The sequence below is a fragment of the Haemaphysalis longicornis genome, unplaced genomic scaffold (assembly GCF_048455015.1).
Source record: "Haemaphysalis longicornis isolate Haplotype H1 unplaced genomic scaffold, Haemaphysalis longicornis Haplotype H1 scaffold_14, whole genome shotgun sequence".
In the NCBI taxonomy this organism is placed as follows: Eukaryota; Metazoa; Arthropoda; class Arachnida; order Ixodida; family Ixodidae; genus Haemaphysalis; species Haemaphysalis longicornis.
This window is the reverse complement of record NW_027526245.1, coordinates 21,687,648-21,707,483: the sequence shown is the minus strand read 5'-3', so window position 1 is coordinate 21,707,483 and position 19,836 is coordinate 21,687,648. Positions and strand designations below refer to the sequence as shown.

Genomic DNA, 19,836 nt, shown 5'->3' with positions numbered 1-19,836 from the left:
AGGATTGAAAACAAATAAAATATTGGTGAGGGATATTGATGCGATAAAAGTTAATTAGTTCTAAATCCTTCACACGTGGTTTGGTGCTGGCAAGGTCCAAAAAGGCATGTTCCACAAACGTTAGAGCTCTGTGTGCCTTCTTGGGATATTGAATGTTGAAAACCCAGAACGATGCAAACAGACTACACAGTCCTCCCAGTAAAGATGATGCAGTCAAGACACTCTGGCCATCGATGCGGAGGCTAATTTCCCCTTTCGCGGAATGCAGGCAGGGAGTCAAAGGAACATCTACCTGAAAAAGCAAAAAAAAAAAATGCCCCACATGTAAAATTCAAAACAGACACTATGGTTAAACGAACTTAATAATTCGGCACAGTAATAAAATTGTTATGCCATGTTCCCTGCGAATTTCAGTACTTAAATTAGGAATGCAAAGGCTTCATAAAACCAAGTGCCAGTACAATAACCATCGTGGCTTTTGCAGCAATAAAAAAGATATTACTTCCGCACAATATACTCGAGCACAACTTTAAATGACAGTGAAGTTAAAATGCAAGTCTCTCTAGGTTGATAGATTAGCTCACGGGGAACACAATTATACCCCTCTTACATCTGGCATTTTTTTTTAAATAAGGTTGAAACTAGCAAAAACACGTTTTCACCGGAAGGGCTTAAGTGGCCTGACGCGCACAACTTCTTTCTTGGCTGCCGCTGGATGGTGCTACTCGTCCATACTTGGGGTGGCAGTACCGCTTTCCAAGGGAGCATGCGAGCTACGCATGAGAAAATCGTTCGACGCCAAAACTTCCGAGGCCTCAAAAGGCCAATGTTCTTCTTCAGTGAAGCGTAAATACTGATCACAGGTCCAATGGAGAAACATTTTACTTAGTGGTCTCGAACGGCAAATGACAGGGGAGTTTGGGGAAGCATGAGCGATTTGACCGAAACTGACCAACTGCTTGGTACGTGGTAATGTTGTATTCAGTTGCTTGTATACTGCTATTAATCACCGCTGCTTCACTTGCTTCCAGTTTATTCTGATGCAAACAGCGACTGCAGTCGTGTTTGCGTCACGCTTGATGAGCAGTTGAACAGCGATTTCTCAGCACTTAAGGCATCTTGGCACTAAATCAATGCTGAAATGGCTATGCGGAGGTCGCCCTTCCGTTTAAAATCAACTTGCTGGTTGTCTTCAATGACCCTTTAACAACAAGTTACCCTTATGCCTCACCACTGCAACCGATTGTTCCTCCGTGTGGTGCAAAGTGTGTTAGTGTGTAACGTGAAACGAACCGTTTCTGTGATTTGTAGGACTGATTCTGCTATTAATTACTGCAGTGACAACAAGCTATGAAAGAAAATCCCGCCATCTCCACGAAGTGAATGATGATGAGAGGGGCGAATCTAAAATGCTTATCAGCAGACAATGTGACGCATTAAGTGCAAGCTGCTTTCATAGTGTGTGCATTGACATTAGGATATGGCCCCCTGGCAGAATGATGCGCTGCGCGAGATTTTGCCGTACCTAAAAGGACAGGCAACTCATTTTTACGGAGTATAGGATCTGTAAAAGGGTTGCGAGTTCGGCGAGTTGGTAATTATGCATTGCGAAAAATAAACTGCGCGCAAATTAACGAGGACAAGAACACATGAAGACGGCACAAGCGCACACTCGCAACTAGTTTATTATTGCACGATTCAAAGCTTTATATGCCCAAGCGCCCAATTGCCGCGCCCCCAATGCGTCACAGTTCTTGGCGCACTCAGCCGAAAATGCTAAAAAACCGTAACAACAAAACCACAAAACGAACTTTGAGGCGCACGAAAGGCGAAAAATCAGCAAAGATAACCGCATCATACATGGATTAAGACCCCCCTCCCACCCCCAACACGCATTCCCAGAAGCACCGAAATAGCGCTCAATGTGCGTCTAAATATGCGACTTCTCGATTAAGCAGGGCGATAGAGGGACGACTGACACATTCGGAACCAGCTTTTCTGATGTGGCTGGCTTCTACAATTTCTCGCGTTTGCTGGTTCTTATGTCGCAAAAGGATGGCTGTGCGCTCAAACACAGGGACACAATCAGGTCTGCATGCGCGGCAATGAGAAGATAAGTGGCTCAGGCCACGTTGAAAAATGAAAAAAAAAAAAAAAAAAACGGTACTTTTAGACGTCGTACGCTCGAGTTTGTGACAACGTACCCGTGTGCGGCTCTGTCCTGAAGTTCGGAGAAATGCAGGCGGGTTGTGTTATATTTCTCGTCTTGCATTACGCTTTCTTTTATATATTAGCGCCCTCTTCCCCGAGCTCTCTACCTTCCTTACCGCTTCCGTCTGACTGCGCTGATTCTGGCCAGCACGAAGTAACCGTCACGTTGCTTTGAAACGACGCCGCGCGCGACAAACGATTTTACCTCGAATGCCCTGTTACAAACCAGCCTACAAAAGAATGCGAACGCATACCCCAAAACCCACAAACAAGTAAAATAATATGAGTGTGCGCTTTTTTCTTTGCCCGTGCGCGTACGAGCGGTGAGCGGCACGGGTACCCGGGTACTTCGCTGTTAACCCTATCCAAACGTTTGACAAACGCATCGACTGATGAAAGACCACTTACCAGCGAGCTGTCCACACCTGTCGCCGTATCCAAATGCTGTTTGCGGCCGTTCCTCGTGTGACAGGGGCACATGAAAATCTTTCCACCAAATGGCACTACTAGTCCTTCACAAATAAGAAAAAACGACGGCCCAAGGCGAGGCTTGAAGCTCCGGCCGCGCCGAGTCACCGGCCGCGCTGCGTTGATAGCACAGAGGCAGAGGTTGTATACATCCGGGCAGCCAGTCGTGCCGCCAGGGCAAGTTGAGTCGCTGCAGTCGGGTGCGTTGGCGCGCTGGCACGGGAATTTAAATCGTCTATGTATGCGCAAGCAAGCGAAGCAGATGGACGTTGCAATTGTTTGCAACGGCGAGAACTGCCTCTTCGTTAGCAGCAGAGTTTGACACCACCTATCGCCAAAATAAACAGATTGAGACAACACGGCCGCGCTCTCTGCCTGTGATCGCGCTGGTTGAAGCATCTATACGGGTATACGTACGGTATTGGTTTTGTAGCTGCGTGCAACCGTCGCGTCCTGCTCACTCGTTCTAATTAGCATTAGGCCACGGTTGAAGTGCTGGTGCACGGAGACAACAGAAGACTAACATGGCGACCGCCCGCTTGAGATGATTACCTCAGATAGGGCGTTTATTGTGGACGTGGTAGTATACAAGGAACCGAACGCCATCTCACAAATGGTGTTAAGTCGTTCTAAATCCTCCCTTTTGCTACCCGGATGGGCAACGGTACTACCGTGGAGGTTCGTCCACTTATTTAGATCATGCCTAGGGAGTACATTTTTTGCTATAGGTACTTTTCAGGGCACATTACTTGATTAAAACTCCATTTCCGGCTAGTTTGCGTTTACAGTGTAACACTGAAGTGGCATATTGTCAGGAAGCCAAAGATGACGCAGTTGTATTGAAGGAAAAGCAAGTTTATTGGAGCGAACTTGCACTCCCCCTAGCAACTCAAATAATACACAGGCGGCACCGCCGCGGCGGCTCAGTGGCCGAGGCCTTGTGCTGCTGAGCACGAGGTCGCGGGTTCGATTCCCGGCCGTAGCGGCCGCTTTTCTGATGGAGGCGAAAAGCAAAAACACCCGTGTGTATGAGATTTCGGCGCACGTTAAAGATCCCCAGGTGGTCGAAATTAATCTGGAGCCCTCCACTACGGCGCGCCTCATCGCCTGCGTTGCGTCGGTGCGTTAAACCCCAAAATCAATCAATCAATCAATCAATACACTGCGGCGAAGAGCAGTCAACAAAGTGACGTGCGCAGGCGAGTTTCGGGTGATCGAATGCCTCGGCATCTGCTCTGCGGGCATTTATATTTGGGAACATTTTTTTCGCGTATCTTCGAATTTCATCCAGAACACTGTAGATCATATAAGATTATTCTAGGCTGTCGGAGTTCGTTCAAAACGTTCTCCCTATCAAAAGAGATAACACGTGCGGCATAAAAACAACGAATGGATCACGCGCTTCACTTGCTACACAGATAACACAGACCGGCGCAGCCGGGCGGTAAAAACAAAACATAAATAAACAAACCTAATGCATGTTTTCCGGCAATGTAATCTCCGGCATAAAAACTGTATACGAACTAGAACGATATATGGCACTCAAACACTTAAATGGTAAATTTCTAAACTCCGGAACAGTCACTCTGTAGTGTTTGACGTGATTGAGCACATTTCCCCGGTAGCCGCTTTTCAGACGCAAAACGACAATGTATTTTCTACGTAAGATGATTTTCATTGTAGTTTCTTTTGAGTTTGTGTGGATGTTTACGCTATTTTTGTTCCCTTGGTAAAAGAGGAGTGATTGCATGGTAACTTTATTTTAATTTTGTTACGCAAGAATAGCCAGTATCTCTACTCAGATATATGTGTATGTACTATGTATTATTTCTGTTGTTTATTACGCTACAAGTGTGTATGCATATTTGTATTTATTTAGGCATGTATAGTTGTTTCTGCTCCTGTCGCTTGCGGTGTCACGTGCTAGTAGCCTAGTCAGGCGACTATGAGAGTGGCCTCTTGCCTCAGCACCTTGTCAATTTCTGATTGTCAAAAGTTCAATAAACAAACAAACAATCTGGTTCGCAGCGGTCGAATGGAAGTTTCATGACACCTTCCATTACCCATAGCTTTTCTCCCCCACCTTTGCCCTATCGCCTCAGCATACATTTTCTTTCTCTCTCTTCCTCTCTATTTGCAGATGATGCGCATGAGTCCTTCCGCGTTATCAAAGTATCCAGCGGGGTTTATTGTCTCAACAGTAGCCGTCGACTGCTCCATTCTTTCTGTTGCATCGGCCACCTTTTTAAGGATGGCTGTTGGTGTGCTCTGCATGCCTTTCGTGTTCTACGCTATCTCCACCCACGTCGGAGCCCTGACAACGCTCTGCTGTGCGGCCTGCCAGCTGGTCCCCTTCCTTTTGCTCATCCCCTCGGTGAAGCTGCAGACAAACATTTGGGTGAGTGTGCACAACGCGTAACGATACTCTAGGACCGACCTCGAGCTGCTTCATGGCTTCGCATCAAGCAGGCCATTGAAACCTCCACGTATAAGGCACATTGTCGTTGAATAGGGAACCAAACTCTCTCATTTATATTTCTCAAAACCGTTCTACATTTCTCTAGCTGTAAAAGCGTAGCTAGTGAGAATGTTTGTGAGGTGACAGCTCGAGCTTCAGAAGTTGACTAGTGACTTGTGCCACTTATTTCCAAAATATTTTTAGTAGGCAATAAAACTGACTTAAGAATTGTAAATTATTTGGAACACCCGTGTACTCATCGCCATGAAGTCCGAAGCAAGCATCATGTCTGACTAACCTTGTATACTAACCTTTTAAACCTTGTAACTAACCTCATCTGACTAACCTTGTATACTTGTAGTCTGAAATAACAAGAGGGAATCATACAAAGATCTAATACATAACCATGGGCCTAGGCAAGTCGGGTCTGTATAGACCTATAAGCGCATTGTAAACCCGAGTTAGCTACACACGCTAGTGACCATTGTCTTTCAGCCTGCTATAACTGTGCCCTGTCCTATGCCTATCTGGAACTGTGGTCGGACGAACTGCATTTACCACAGCGATTGGACTAATTTTTACGCACCAAGCCTGATGACAGTAACGTTATACAAACCCCAGTTACCTAATTAACGCACAGTTACCTTATTAAACGTCGCCGCATTAGAACGCGCTGCGCATCGATTTCTCCAAGTTACCCCTCGTTTTTCCACAAATGCACTCCGCAACAACCATCCTTAAGCTGCGGTCGTGTCAATCGACAACGGACCTACGCTAACAATGTTTTTTAGGCTAATAAGCCATGTAGTTTCAGACCTCACTATTTTGTTACGAAGAAGGCGCTTTTGAATCAAACTTTCGGGTGTTTTTTTTTTGTTCCTGCTGTAATCAGGGGATATATAAGCAAAAAGAATTTAAAAATTTTAACTGAGCTTCCGGCCTCCTAAGGTCAAGTTAACGACGCTTTGCGAGATTATGCTATCATTAAGCACAAAGGTCACCTATTTGGTATACTGAGTGATCTTTAAGTACAGATTCACGCTCACCTGTTCTCATTTTACTCTCCCTGCTGAAACATGCTAACTTAGGTCTAGGTTTTTGTTCGACCTTCCATCCCAGGTGCTTTCTCAAAGCGGTTCACGGATTCAAGGGTACGGTGGCCGGAGCTTGGAGGGCCGTGCAAAGCTGTGGCGTTATCGGGATTTCAATTCCTATGGACCTTTGAGGAAATACATTGAGGAAACTGTGGGCAAGAGAGTGGTCAAAAGAAGATATGTGCGTGCAGGCATATGGCATGGGTATATAAAAAAAGATAAAGAAATCGCAGTCACCTGGTACAAAATGAAAAAGTACGAAAAAATTAAGAAGGTAATCGCTATTTTCAGTGTCGCGTGGCAACTGGGGGGCAGGAGAGTGGTCAAAAGAAGATATGCCCATACACGCATAAGGCGCACTTCTGGCCGTACACATCCGTTCTAAGGATCAGAGTCAGATGGTTGAAACATGAGAGACTACTATAATTGGCTTCTGGTGGTGGGAGGAAAAGGTAGCGCACACAAAAGCAGGCAGAAAAGCTGTCTGGCTGCTTTTGAAAACTTCATTTACCTAGTTTTGCAACTGCGGCATTTCTTGACAAACGAAAGTTAATTACAACCAAACTACGTTTGTTATCTACTAACAAATTAGTTTCGTCAGATTTTAAATACCTTTTTAACGAATTGTCATGGTAGAGAGTTTGTAATTGTAAAAACCGTGTCAGTTGTTCAGCTGCAAACTTGTACTGGTCCAATCACATCGATTGCATTACCCAAAATCTCCCCAAAACTCTTATCTGGGCCCCTAGTGGCCGAAAGGGTGCTCTGTATAAAACGGTTGTCCTCCTACGCTCGAGTAGACGTCACCTGTACAGAACCCCAACACACAGTGCAAAGTCGACGACCTTGAGCCATTGCAGAAAAGGGTAATATGGTTCAACTTCCGGAGAATATACCATGCTTTTTTATCTACCGCCGTACCGTCCTATAAAGTGCCAACGCTTTTATTCGCGCAGAGCGAAGAATTGCTGCAGTTGCTTCACTTTATCACCAAGTCGTTTTAAAAGTTGTCGAAACATGAGTACCTAAGGTATTCCAGGCCAGACACATACATACCACGCACCTAATATGACTCCTTTCTACACCACATTCAATCAATCAATCAATCAATCAATCAATCAATCAATCAATCAATCAATCAATCAATCAATCAATCAATCAATCAATCAATCAATCATTCAATCAATCAATGAATGAATCAATCAATCAATCAATCAATCAATCAATCAATCAATCAATCAATTTAATAATCTCTGAAAGTTATACATGGCGGTTATACGCCTCGAGATTCGCGATCGCTGCGCCGCCTGCCGCCGCTTCTCCGCGGCGTTTGCGGGATTAGCGCTGCGTGGCTGATAGGTGGTCATGCAGTGTTTCGGTTCTCTGTCGCTTCTCTTTGCCTTTCCGCGCACTAAACAACTTGTTATGGTGACGTCTGTAAGCTAACTGCACGTTTAGGGCACTTAAAAAAAACAGCTGCGTCTTGGTAGAGCGCTCTAACGCCAACAAAAGCTACCCGGGGAGGCGGTTCTGCGCGCTTCTTGGCCGCTCTTGCGGGCGTCGGCGACGGCAGCAGCATATCACCGCTGTCACCTTCGAACACGTCAGCACAAGTGATCGCCTCGTTTAGACCTGCGATTGGCACTGTAAGAGGTTGTTTCGTTTTGCAGTGCAGACAACAAATGCGGATTTGCTTCGAATATGTACGTCGTAGAAAAATATGTTGCGGGGATGTGACAACCCAATAGCTGACAAGAACTTGTGCCTTTTATGGGAATAGAAGACACGTGAAAACGTTAAGTACTCTCAAAGCTTGTGCATTGTCAGATATGTGCCCACTCATGCCTTATAGTAAGAACCAAGGTATATGTTAATGAAACCACGGGAAAATGAAAGGTCTGCAAGTGAGGAATAAATAGAATAGTCGTAGGGGAACGAAAAAAAATAAGTGCAGCTTCTGAAATGTTAAACACGTTTGTTTGAGCAAGGTAGTATTCACCAGACCAATTATATGCGAAATGCACTGATATTTCGCTAGACATGGGGAGGAGGACGCTCAACTATCGTTGTTTACAAATGCGGAGCGAAATCAACGAATGAACGTCTTAGTAAACACACACACACAAGCTGCGTGTTCACTTTTAGTTTGTTTTACGCCTTCAATGAACGGCTGATCACTCGGCAGACGCATTTTTTGAAGGATACAGGGTTGGCAGTTCACAAGCGATACGAGGTGTCTTTGAAAGAGTTGATTGATTGGTTGCAGGGTTTAACGCGCCGACGCAACGGAGACGATTAGGCACGCCGTAGTGGAGGGCTCCGGATTGATTTTGAGCACCTGGAGGTCCTTAACGTGCGCCGAAATTTCGTACGCACGGGCTGGTTGGAAGTGTCGTATCAGATAAGGGTATCTGATTTCGGTTTAAACTAGATTCTGCAGTCTCCCTGTGTCATATGACGATGTTTCGAAGAAGAGTTTGGTCACGGATGCGGATTACTCTATAAGCCCATCTTCGCGCTTCTCGTGGAGGATAAATGTAACAGATGAATCTTTGCGAGCGCTCACCTCGGGAGAAGACGACCCATCATTAAATTTGTCGTCGTGTGCTGAGTCCGGAGTGTAGTTTGCATTATCCATCGTACTTCTTTCGTACAATGTTTGTGAAATTTATGCCGCATTGGCTTGTTCATGGTACTGATCAATATCTAATATGTGATATTGGCAGGCGTAACTTGCGTGCTGTCAGGTATGAGTGCTCCGCTGGATTTTGTAAGTGCACAAAGTCGATTTACCTCTTAGTGTGTATGGCCGCAACATGACCATCGGAGGAAACACTGCTTACGGAGACACTGCCATTAAATTTCAGGGCAGCGGATTTGCAATCAGCTGCATGCAAATGCTGGCTTCGGGACGCCGGCCTGTGACACACGCCCGGCGCTCATATAGATCTCACTAAGATCACGTCATAAACGTTTATACTCTCGTGAACACACCACGCTTGCAAACAGAGTGCCTGCTCCACGTTATTAGGTATTTCGAACGCGGACAAACGGTAAATCGCTGTCTTGAACGAGCCCCAAAAGCAACGGCGACAGGGGGGAGCGGGCCGGGGACTCCCGCGCCTGCTTTCGAAACGGGCCGCTAGGGGGATTTCAGTGGCGCCCCTACAGGCCGCGCTCGAGGCGTATATTCAGAAGGAGGACCCAAGGTCGGATAATCTAGTGGAACCTCCTTTACAAAATAACTTAAAATACAGTGAATATTATAGCAGCAAATGATGGAAAAGAGTCATGTATACACGAATGATGTAAAGTAGAGTCAATAGGTGACAGTACATGGTAGCAATAACTATATAGAATCAACCTTGAAAAACGCTGAACAACAAAGCATCAGAAACACTGTTGGTTATGTCTGAAGCAGTGACATGATGAAGCACTTTAATTCTTTTTTGAATTTGTGTGATGTGTTGGAAGACTTGATGGCGGGTGGCATAGAATTCCATAGGGATATTGCCGAGAAGTGGTTGTCTGTTTGCCCTAGTTAGTTTTTACTTTCGGTAAAATGAAATGTCCTTAAAAGCAAAACTAGTGTTGTTAGTATTAACAAGACTAGCGGCGAAAAAAGAAAGACTCGGAAACTCATTGAGAAGTGCTTTAAACACAAAATACCTAGGTTATAACTCACGAGTTTGGAAACAGACAAAGCAAATTTGTATAAAGAAATGAATGAGCATTCACGCTATACAAACTACATGAGATTGTTCGAACAGCTGTTTTTTGCATTATTTGTAATGGGGTAAGGTGAGTGTCATATGTATTGCCCCAGCTTGAGATGCAGTATGTAATATGTGAATGAATAAATGAGAAGTATAGCGGTATAAGCGCTGAATAAGTGAAGAAAGATCTTGCTTTATAAGGATCCGCATGTCATGAGCCGTTTTTCTCTGTGTGAGAAATATGATGATAACTCAAGTTGGAGTCAATTAGGACGCCTGAAAATGAAGAGTATTCACTAGCAAAAATCTGTGGGTTGTTCATGGTAAAAGATTGTGTGGATATAATGGCCCTTTTGGTGTGAGTGGAATACAACAAACTTTGTTTCGGAACCATTAATTTTTAACTTCTTACGATTACACCACTTTACCACGTTACAACGATCGATATTTAGTTTAAACGTTAGTGACGAAATAGTACTGTCATAGGTGTAGAGAGTAGTATCGTTTGCATATAATAAACATTTTGAAGAGGAAAGGCAATCCCGGGAATCAATATTGTATAAAAAAAATAGTGGCCCTAATATGGAACCTTGCGCTATGTTAGTTGTTCTAGCTTGTGAGTAAACGTCAGCTACAGAAACAAGCTTAATTCTATCTCTTAATTAATTTTTGAGGAGCAGTAAGGGTGGTCCACAAATTCCAAGCAATTCGAGTTTAGTAAAAAGGATAGAGTGATTGACTGTATCAAATGCGTTGGACAGATCGATAGAGAAATACCGCCGGGACTGTAATTACGACTTGGAATATTTATAAGACACTAAAATCCGATGCTGTCAATTGTATTCGTACAGTTAATACAGCCGGGAGATGTGTTATCAAGTAAATTTATATTGATGTCACCCAAGATAACCCTATTTTTTTCCATGCACACACTTTTCAATGAATGCTGAAGCGCTCAGGAAAATTAATGAATTCGTGTTGATTCGCAACAATAAATGTAGCCCCAAATAAAATATTCGCCATCGATACTTAGAAAATAATGATCGTATTTAATAAAGACCGATTCACAGTTTATGAACGAGATGTCCAAATCATACCTTCGCTTGTAGGACATATTAGACAACACAAATAAAGCTACACCACCGTGGTTACTTGTTTGCCTGTGACAATATTCGGTTGAATATGAAGGGAAGCAGTATAGGTCTTTATCCTCGTCCTATAGCCAAGAATAAGTAATTTTGATTATAGAAAAATGGTTATCAAAGGATGAGAGTGGATTGTGAATTCCATCGAAATGTTTTCGCAGACTTCTTGCGTTGACATGCGTTTATTGAGAGTCGCAAGAAACAAACGATCTTAATTCTTTAGCCAAGAATGATGGTGATGTCTGGGGCATGATAAAGATCTACATAGGTTACGTCTGGTGCAGTCACTTTAGGCGATTTTGGACAGGTCGGATTCTTCGCGGATTCGGAGCACTTTACTGTCAGTTGTCTTCCTCGCCTTTATCTTGCTTTTGTCCGTCCATAAACACATCAACTTTTTTCCTTCTTCAGAGCAAGTGCCTTATCGAACAATGTCTTGTTAGCTGGAGTCGTGATCTTTGATGTAGACCGGGATTTCGGTTGAGGCCAAAACAACAATGTCCCTGAGACAAAAGTCGGCCTTGCGTGCTTGGCTAATGAGTTTGGATTTCTTTGTTCGTGAACGAAATGTAGCAATGGTAATTTTCTTGGTTTCCGATCGCGTCGAGACCCGAGGAACAACGTTGATGTCAAAGGGCAAAATATTTTCCCAATAGTTTACATTATTTCGATGCAACCTCCACCGTGAGTGCCACGAACACCCTTTATCTCCACATAGTTAGTCCTCGAATACTGGTCGAGGTCAGCCACCTTTTCAGTTAGAAGCGAGTTTTCTGACTTCGGTGCTTTGTTTTCTGTGACCAATGAAGGGTTCTCACTGCGAAGATCTTCAACAAACGAGTTCATATGCTCAAGGCTTAACACCAACTCGTAAACGGCTTCTTAGGTCAAGGACATCAATGCCGGAAGTTTGCGTGTTTAACAGAAATCTTCGAAAAACAGCTTCCGCCGTTCACTCAGTCTCAGTGTCTATTCTTTGTTGCATGTCAGCAACCATCCTTGCAAGCTCCGCGTTTGTGGGCATAGCGCACAGGCAACTACAAGAATAGTGAAAATGCCAGCAATGACAGAAAAAAGAAGAGACAAGAAACGCGAGGTTCTCTGGCAATTAGAGACTAACCTGCGCAGAACGAGAAGAAATTCAGGCGACTGCTTGAAATGCTGTCACTGCTGCCAATGGAGTGCGGCACGCGATGCTGGCTTGTTTGTAGCTGTCGTCGCTGAAGGCAGCGCCTACAAGGGGTGCCTGGCGATGATGGAGCAGCAGGATCCTAGGATAGCTGATCAACCTTGTAGAAGCGCACACGTACCGCCGATAAAGACATGTGGAATGATGACCTCACGGCAGTAGGCAGGGCTCATGAAGAAACAGCGGCCGCAAAGGGGGCTTTGCAGACAGAGAAGAAATTCAGGCGACTGCTTAGAGTGCTGTCACTGCTGCCAATGTCCTGTTTTCCCAACTCCTGCCACAGCACTCATGACGGTCCGCAGGATCTATGTATAGCTAATTTTAAAAATAAATAAATAAATAAATAAAAAAAATTATTCAAAAGTGTTCTGAACTAAAACTGTCGGAATGGGTCACACATGTCCATACTATGCACAAGAAACTTACTCAGTGGCGCAAATACACAGCACACAAGAAAGAAGACATGGCCAGGCGCTACCTTTGCGTGTTTTATTTCTCGTGTGTTGTGTATTTGCGCCACTCAGTATGTTTGTAGACCTCAACCAACACATCAAGTAACACGTTCTCTTGAGATACTATGCACTGCCGTAGAATGCTGATAAAAATTCGAGCCAAGATATCAGCACACAATCAAAGCTAGCCGCGTTCTTTGAATTCATAGTACGCGTTGAATTGGTTTCCTAACAATAAATGAAAGATAACATCCTGAAATTGAAACCGCGACAAAGAGAGACGAGTTGCGCGTTGTGGGAAGAGATGGCGCTTGCACTACGAGCATGGTTAAGTCAAATAAATGTTTACAAATCCCCATTGTATTTGTCTTGGCATGCGCATGAGAGGAGGGCAGGAGCATTAGGAGGTTTAGGAGCAAGGACAGTGGAAAGCGGTTTTTCGACGGAATTGGCATTGAAGCAAGTCAATATTTAATGTTGCGAAACACTCAAAAAACTCACAGAGCATAATAACCAGTGTCCGACATTTGTAGCATCCAAACTGCTGTTAAAATACCCAAACAAGCATAGAGAATATTCGTAAACAGGGTAATCGAGCCTTTAGAATTTGTAACCGGTCGGGAAGCGAACACAGGGCCCCTGCAATATACATTTGCCAGGGATAAATTTTCCCGTACGACAACGGTAGCAACAACACCACAAATTAACTGCAACGTACTGCAACGTACACAAATTCACTGCAACGTACACAGACACAAATTACAAGGCAAAAGGTACAAGGCACCAGAAAACGGGCCGATGCTTGAACATAAGAATCACGGACCAAGCGTTTTTTTTTCTAGGGGGACACTGCGCAGCATTACAGAGAGTGGTTGTTTCCCTGTCTTTAAAGACACTACTGCAATTTCGAACAAAGGCATCATCATGTCCTAGAGGCAGTTCAGGCATTCATATTAAAAATCAGGGTAAGTGCGTAAGTTCTCCGTCGGCGTAACTACTGGACAACAAATTTGATTTCTCGAGGAGAGGCCTTTCTCCTGCACTGCACCTAAAGGCTGCTACTGATGATGATGATGACGATTGTGATTGTGAAAGACCTTAGGTATGCTGCTCATTACCTCTTGGTTGATAGTGACAGTACCTTTAAGCAAAAAATGTCCAACATCCATAGTGCGTTTGAGCAGAACAGACGCGGGTTGGTTTTCACCACCAAGGATGATGTTATTTGGTTTTTGGATCTGTACATTTTACAACGGGATCAGGACTTACTCGCCAAGGTCGAGGAAGGCTTTGCTATGCTTTACTTCTGGCCCCTCGAAAGTGGTAACGCTGGGACTGCCTGTCTACAGCCTGAATACGCCTGTACCAAAGTCGTGCCTTCATGGTATGGTTACCAGGTTCGCTTGCCAAATTAACTGACTAAAATAAGCATGTTTCCGTGACTATGCCCCTGTTTAAGCGGCTAAGAATGTTTTTTTAAAGACTAGAGAATTCAGGATGCTTAAGCCAGGCAAAGAAAGAACGCCAGCGTTTTGCTGTTTTCCCGCATCTTCGCGCACTTTCGCGTGCAGGATTAGGGCAAGGAATAATTAAAAAATTAGTGGCCTTCCACCCTGTGAAGAAGGATGACCTGCAAAGCTGGACGCAGTCCACGGAGTGCACGAAACGAAACGTGTTTATCTTAACTTGCGATGGGGCATACTTCCTAGCCAATTAGCTGAATAGACCGCTGACGGATCCAACCTTTGTTCTTGCACAAAGGTTCTTTGTTCTTACACACGGGACTGCCTGTCTCCCTCCCGCGTCGTAAGCACCTTAATGTTTGTGTAAGGCCGGGTTCAGACTGTTGCCGCAACTGTCGTAATAGCTTTAAAGAATGGCGTCATTTCACGTCTTAGCCAACCGAACTGCGTGACATATGGCATTTTTTACGCTAAAACGGAAGACTGGGCGAGTTGGTACTTGTTCATATTAACAGCGCTACCGACACAGACAGAAAGAAGAGGGCACAAACACGGCGCTGACTAACAACTGAGTTTTATTGCTTAGGCCAGTGGTTTTTATACACACATTCTCTTTTTTCCTTTTTGTTGTTTTTGCCCATGTGTGTATAAAAACCACTGGCCTAAGCAATAAAACTCAGTTGTTAGTCAGCGCCGTGTTTGTGCCCTCTTCTTTCTGTCTCTGTCGGTAGCGCTGTTAATATGGGCATTTTTACGTCCATAGATCACGATACGGGGTTTGCGTCGGTAATATGAACATAGCCTACGTCCACCACAAGCGTCCACCACAAGCTTCGAAAAACAAGCGGTTTATGTAGTCATAACCTTTCGAAACCCGTGAACCGCTGGTGTTTGCCATACACCTCCGCGTTGTATAGCGCAAAGAAAACTGCAGTATATTTGGGACAAAATATATGTAACTTACAAGAAGCTCCCGCGTTCATTTAGTAAGGAACGCTCGCTGTGTTGGTTGAAGCGGTAAAAGGGGGCAGTGAAAGAAAAACAAATGGCGCGTTCCAAAACTCACAGTAAGGCGCCGGCACTTGCAGGATTAAAAGCAAGCACACAAAGAACAAAACTCCCACTCATGCTCTTTCAGGTTGGGGGCGCAGAAGCACTGCGAAGGCGGAAAATTTGAAATGCATTTGACAAACCTCCGTTCCATTCAATGGGAGAGGAGTGAGACAAGGCGGCGAAGAGCGTGATGGGTGGTAGCAGTGAGCGGATAACGGGGTCACAGCCCATTATGGCGAATCACTGCTCTACAATTCCGACAACTTTCACGTTGAGTAGAACGGCTTTAATGTTTTAGTGGCGAATCACCATAAGGCCAAGTCATGTTCGGCGTCCGTGCGCACGGCACAGCACCGTGTAAATCGAAACATCTGTAAAAAAAAGGTTCACAAGAGATGAACAAGAACAAAATAAACGGTTCACAAAAGGTTAGAGAGAGACTTCGAGCAGTTTCGCGTGGCTCCTGCAGAGACGTGCTACGCATGCGCGAGGAGCATCAGATTGGATTAGATAAGATTGGATTGGATTTGATTAAATTGGATCATATTTGGATTGGATTGGTTTGGATTTAATTCAAATGGAAGGAATTGGATTGGATTGACGTGAATTGGAATTGAATTGTATATACTGTACACACGCGTTGTCACTCATTTACATGCACGAGTGGACAAAGTCACGGGTGATTTACGGTAGGAACGATCCCCAGTGCTTCGCCCACTCGTCTTGATTCTTCGTGGAAATGCGTGAATTTTTTTAGTCAAACTTCAGTTGTTTATCAGCGTTCATGTTATGTTCTGCTCTCGCCCCATTAGGTTTCATTAAAATGAAATACAGAGCACCAATGCATTGCAGGAAAATGTTTATTCTTCCCAAGACGACTCCGAAACACGAACACTAGAATATGTACCAGAACAGACAAATAGCGCGATTTCTTTCCATGCAAGTCAAAGTCATGTGTGGCCTAATTACAGCGACAAGTGGGGAAATGTGGATTTCCAAATTCATCCAGAGCATGCCATCATTGGACCACCATGAACACTATTTTTCGATTTTGCTTGTTCTGGTTCGCATTCTCGCGTTCGCATTTCACTTGTCCATGACTATACGTCTAAATGAACAAATTAATTTCGACGTATGAAGTGCTGCTAGGAAAAACCAATCTTAAAGGGTACAAACATTTTTTAACAGTCAGGGCATTCTTTACACGCTGTATTCCCTCTACCCAAAATATGCCTTATGATAAAGTTTGTTTAAATGGGAAAGTGATGTGAGCACTCACACAATACCAGATTGGGACAATTGTTGTTCATCTTGAAAAACAGGCGCGGAAAGACGTTGACTAAGAGAAATACACAGCACGACGGTCTTCTGTATTTCTCTTCTTAGTCAACGTCTTTCCACGCCTGCTTTTCAAGATGAATAAACACGAACTCACCCAATTTGCCATTCTGTTAAACAATTGTTGTGTTTTCAGGCCAAGATTGTGCAACTTCGTGACGAACGCTTGAAACGAATGTCTGGTTTACTGACCTCCGTGAAATTGGTCAAGCTGTATGCTTGGGAAGAGACATTCGCAAATTTTATTGCTGAATGCAGACGACGTGAGGTCAACCAGCAGTTCGTAGCGAACCTGGCGGACGGATTTATGGACACTCTCTTGGCATCTTCAAGCTCCATGGTAAGATATACCTCTGAAGCCCATAAACATATGAGCTTGGCCCGTTATTAAAAGCTAGCAATTAACACCGCGTGCTAGCGTGCAGAAATGTGTTTTGTCAAAAAGAAGCTTATGTTTGTACTTGATAGAAGGCACGAGAACGTATCTGTTTTACACCAGACTAACTATAATATTTTGGAATAGCTAACTCCCTCTGGCACATAATTTTCGCCAAATACAGTTTTCTAATATTTTTCAGTGCAGCTAACAAAATTGACACTTTCACCCCAATCACGTGAACCACATTCGCAACTTTTCTGGCAATATATTGCATCATGCAACCATCTATTATTCAACCCGGGACACATTTATGTCAATGTGCGGCACACTTTAGTAGGATGGAATGTTGGGGAGGGTGCTTTTTAGTTATAATTGCAAAGCCGTAATACTGGCGACTACAGAAAATCACCGGCATCCGACGACGCTCTTGAACGTCATCGTATTGAATTTTTAAGATGAAGCATGATATGGTTGAGCGAAGGAACAATCCGGCGGTCCAGTGTACGCGGAACGCTCCTCCAGCGTAAACCGATGCGCTCAGGCGAAGAAACCACGTTGGAGAGGAGTTACATCTAAGGGGAGAGACATCATCCAGATTTATCGCAGTGGTGTGCGCGCGCAGCCAGCTACCGCGTGAATCGCAGCTCACGTGACTACGACGGCCAGGGGCGCGCCGGAGCAGCGGGCAGAGCAGCGTCGTTGTCGTCATGGCACGTTACGTTACATCGAAATGCGTGGGCCGTGCTTCCTACCTAACACACGAGCAGCACGTCATAGTGTCGCTAGATAATCGCTTGTACGGACTGCATGGCGGCGTTTTTTAAATGCATAGCATTTTAGTAACTCACAATGTCACGCGGCGTTGGCGTGCCTTGTCGTAGTCCGCATGCGCGCCTTGTCGTAGTCCGCATGCGCGCCCTGTCGTAGTCCGCAGGCGCGCCTTGTAGTCCGCAGGCGCGCCTTGTAGTCCGCAGCCAGGCCACTACACTATGAAAGAAATCACAGTTTCCGGCGCCCGGTTTCGAACCCATGACGCCGCGGGCGGAACGCAAGGTGCCCGGCGCACTACCGACCGAACCACGAAACCGACACAGATTTCGATGCACCGAACGCGCCTTATATACTTCACTCATTTCTCGTTTGTTTCGAAAGCGCCACAAGTTGTCCCGCGCCTCCAAAAGATGGCGACACGGGTCCCGCGATCGAGAGATACGACTTGCCGGCGCACCCCCTCGGAAATGCTGTGCATTTGATCGTGCCCCTCGCGAGGGGGATGTCTTTTTTATAGTGGACTGCGCTGACCTCATCCCAAACGCTGACGGGGCTGAAGAGACGCGCATGCGTAGTAGAGGGCGGACGGCGGACAACGACAACAAGGGAAGGAGGGACACAGCCCGGAGCATGAGTTTACAATGAAACTTACAACAATTGCAGGGAATATAAAAACAGATCCTAAGAGTCTCTTTTTTCTTTGTTGTTGTTGTTTTTCTATGTCGTCCTGACCTCCATGCCTTTCAATTGCATGTCATACTTGTCAAAAAAATTCCCTCGGCACAAAATTCGAATAAGGCATAAAAAAACTCGTGGCTTCAGTCGAAGCATCTGCCTCTATTTTTCCAGTTTTCCACAGATGCTCATCACGGCAAGATGTTTTTGTTCTAGAGTTTTCAAGTGAACTAGGCGCAAAGCTGAGCGTGCCTTTTCTCCCCATTTTCAGATGACCATGGTACTATTCGGATCACAGGCCTTCTTTTATCCCGAGAACACCTTGACAGCTTCGCTTACCTTTTCTTGCATATACGCGCTCTCGCTTGCGGACCCAACCACAACAAGTGTAATTCTTTACGTCAGAGGTGTCATCTTGGTGAGTCACCTGGTTCCGCCGCCGTTGGAGCGCTTTGAAAGAGCTTTGGCGCACCAGTTTCTTGGGTTGTCAAATTACCCGGAAAGACATCGCATGAAAGAACTCACGCGGAACTATGAATGAATTGAAACTTTTGAGAAAGCAATATATTTACAACTTGTGGCATCCAGCCGGTTCATTATTTGTAAAGCAAGACACGAGATGTGAAAGTTCTTCTTTTTGCGACCTTTATGCTTATGTCCTTCTATCTTTTGACTTGCATTTCCAAATTTTAACTAGTTTAAGTGCGTCTTCAAGTTGATTATGAATTTAGGGTTTCAGCTTGTCTTTTAATTTTTTCAATTTGATTACTTTTTAAAATAGGTCCTGAAGATGCGTGCCGTTTGCTAGGGTGACAGAGAGCGAGAAGCTGTACAGAAGGCAGTTGTTGTATTCGTTGAGTAAGGCCCATGGCCTGACGATAGTGCCTTTGCTTGCATTTTGTCCACTTCATTATTCGGCGCTCATTTTTAGAAACGCTATGCGGTCTCGTGTGAACCAGGCTGGCGTCGTAAATGTGAACACGATGCTTTACGGTCGTAGCCTGGCCCAAACGTAGGTCGCTGGAATCATCTGCCTCTTCAGAACGCCAAAAATATGTCATACCCCTTGGCCACGTGTCGGAGACAGATTTAGGGTAACCGTGCACGTAAATTCGTCGAATTGCGGCACGCAGGTAGCAAGAACTGCAAGTGCGTCAAAACTTATGCAAGAAACATGGATGTACACTAATGAAAACCAAACCGCCAACGAGATTTTCAGCAAAGATGTTCGGGAGAAAACCCGGTGTTAAGGAAGAGGGGATTCACGTAGTTTTTAGTCATTGTCACACTTGTGTGCGGAAGGGTGACGTGTCGCGTGATGAGGATATGAGAGATTCGAGATACGACGTTGTCGCTGTCCGGCACATGGGGGTGGGTGGAGGGCAAGCTGACGTGCGGACGTAGGTCAATGTGTGCGGGGGCAA

General features: G+C 44.9%; 1 protein-coding gene across 7 annotated transcripts in view; it reads left to right on the top strand.

Annotated features, from left to right (window-relative positions):
- Window positions 1–19,836, top strand: part of LOC144165193 (multidrug resistance-associated protein 1-like) — a 333,102-nt gene that overhangs the window by 186,651 nt on the left and 126,615 nt on the right. For all 7 annotated transcript variants that reach the window (XM_077695311.1, XM_077695307.1, XM_077695310.1 and 4 more), the window contains 3 exons: window positions 4,820–5,077; window positions 16,724–16,927; window positions 18,684–18,830. In XM_077695311.1, coding sequence (XP_077551437.1) covers window positions 4,820–5,077; window positions 16,724–16,927; window positions 18,684–18,830 — 609 coding nt within the window. The remainder of the gene's footprint in view (window positions 1–4,819; window positions 5,078–16,723; window positions 16,928–18,683; window positions 18,831–19,836) is intronic.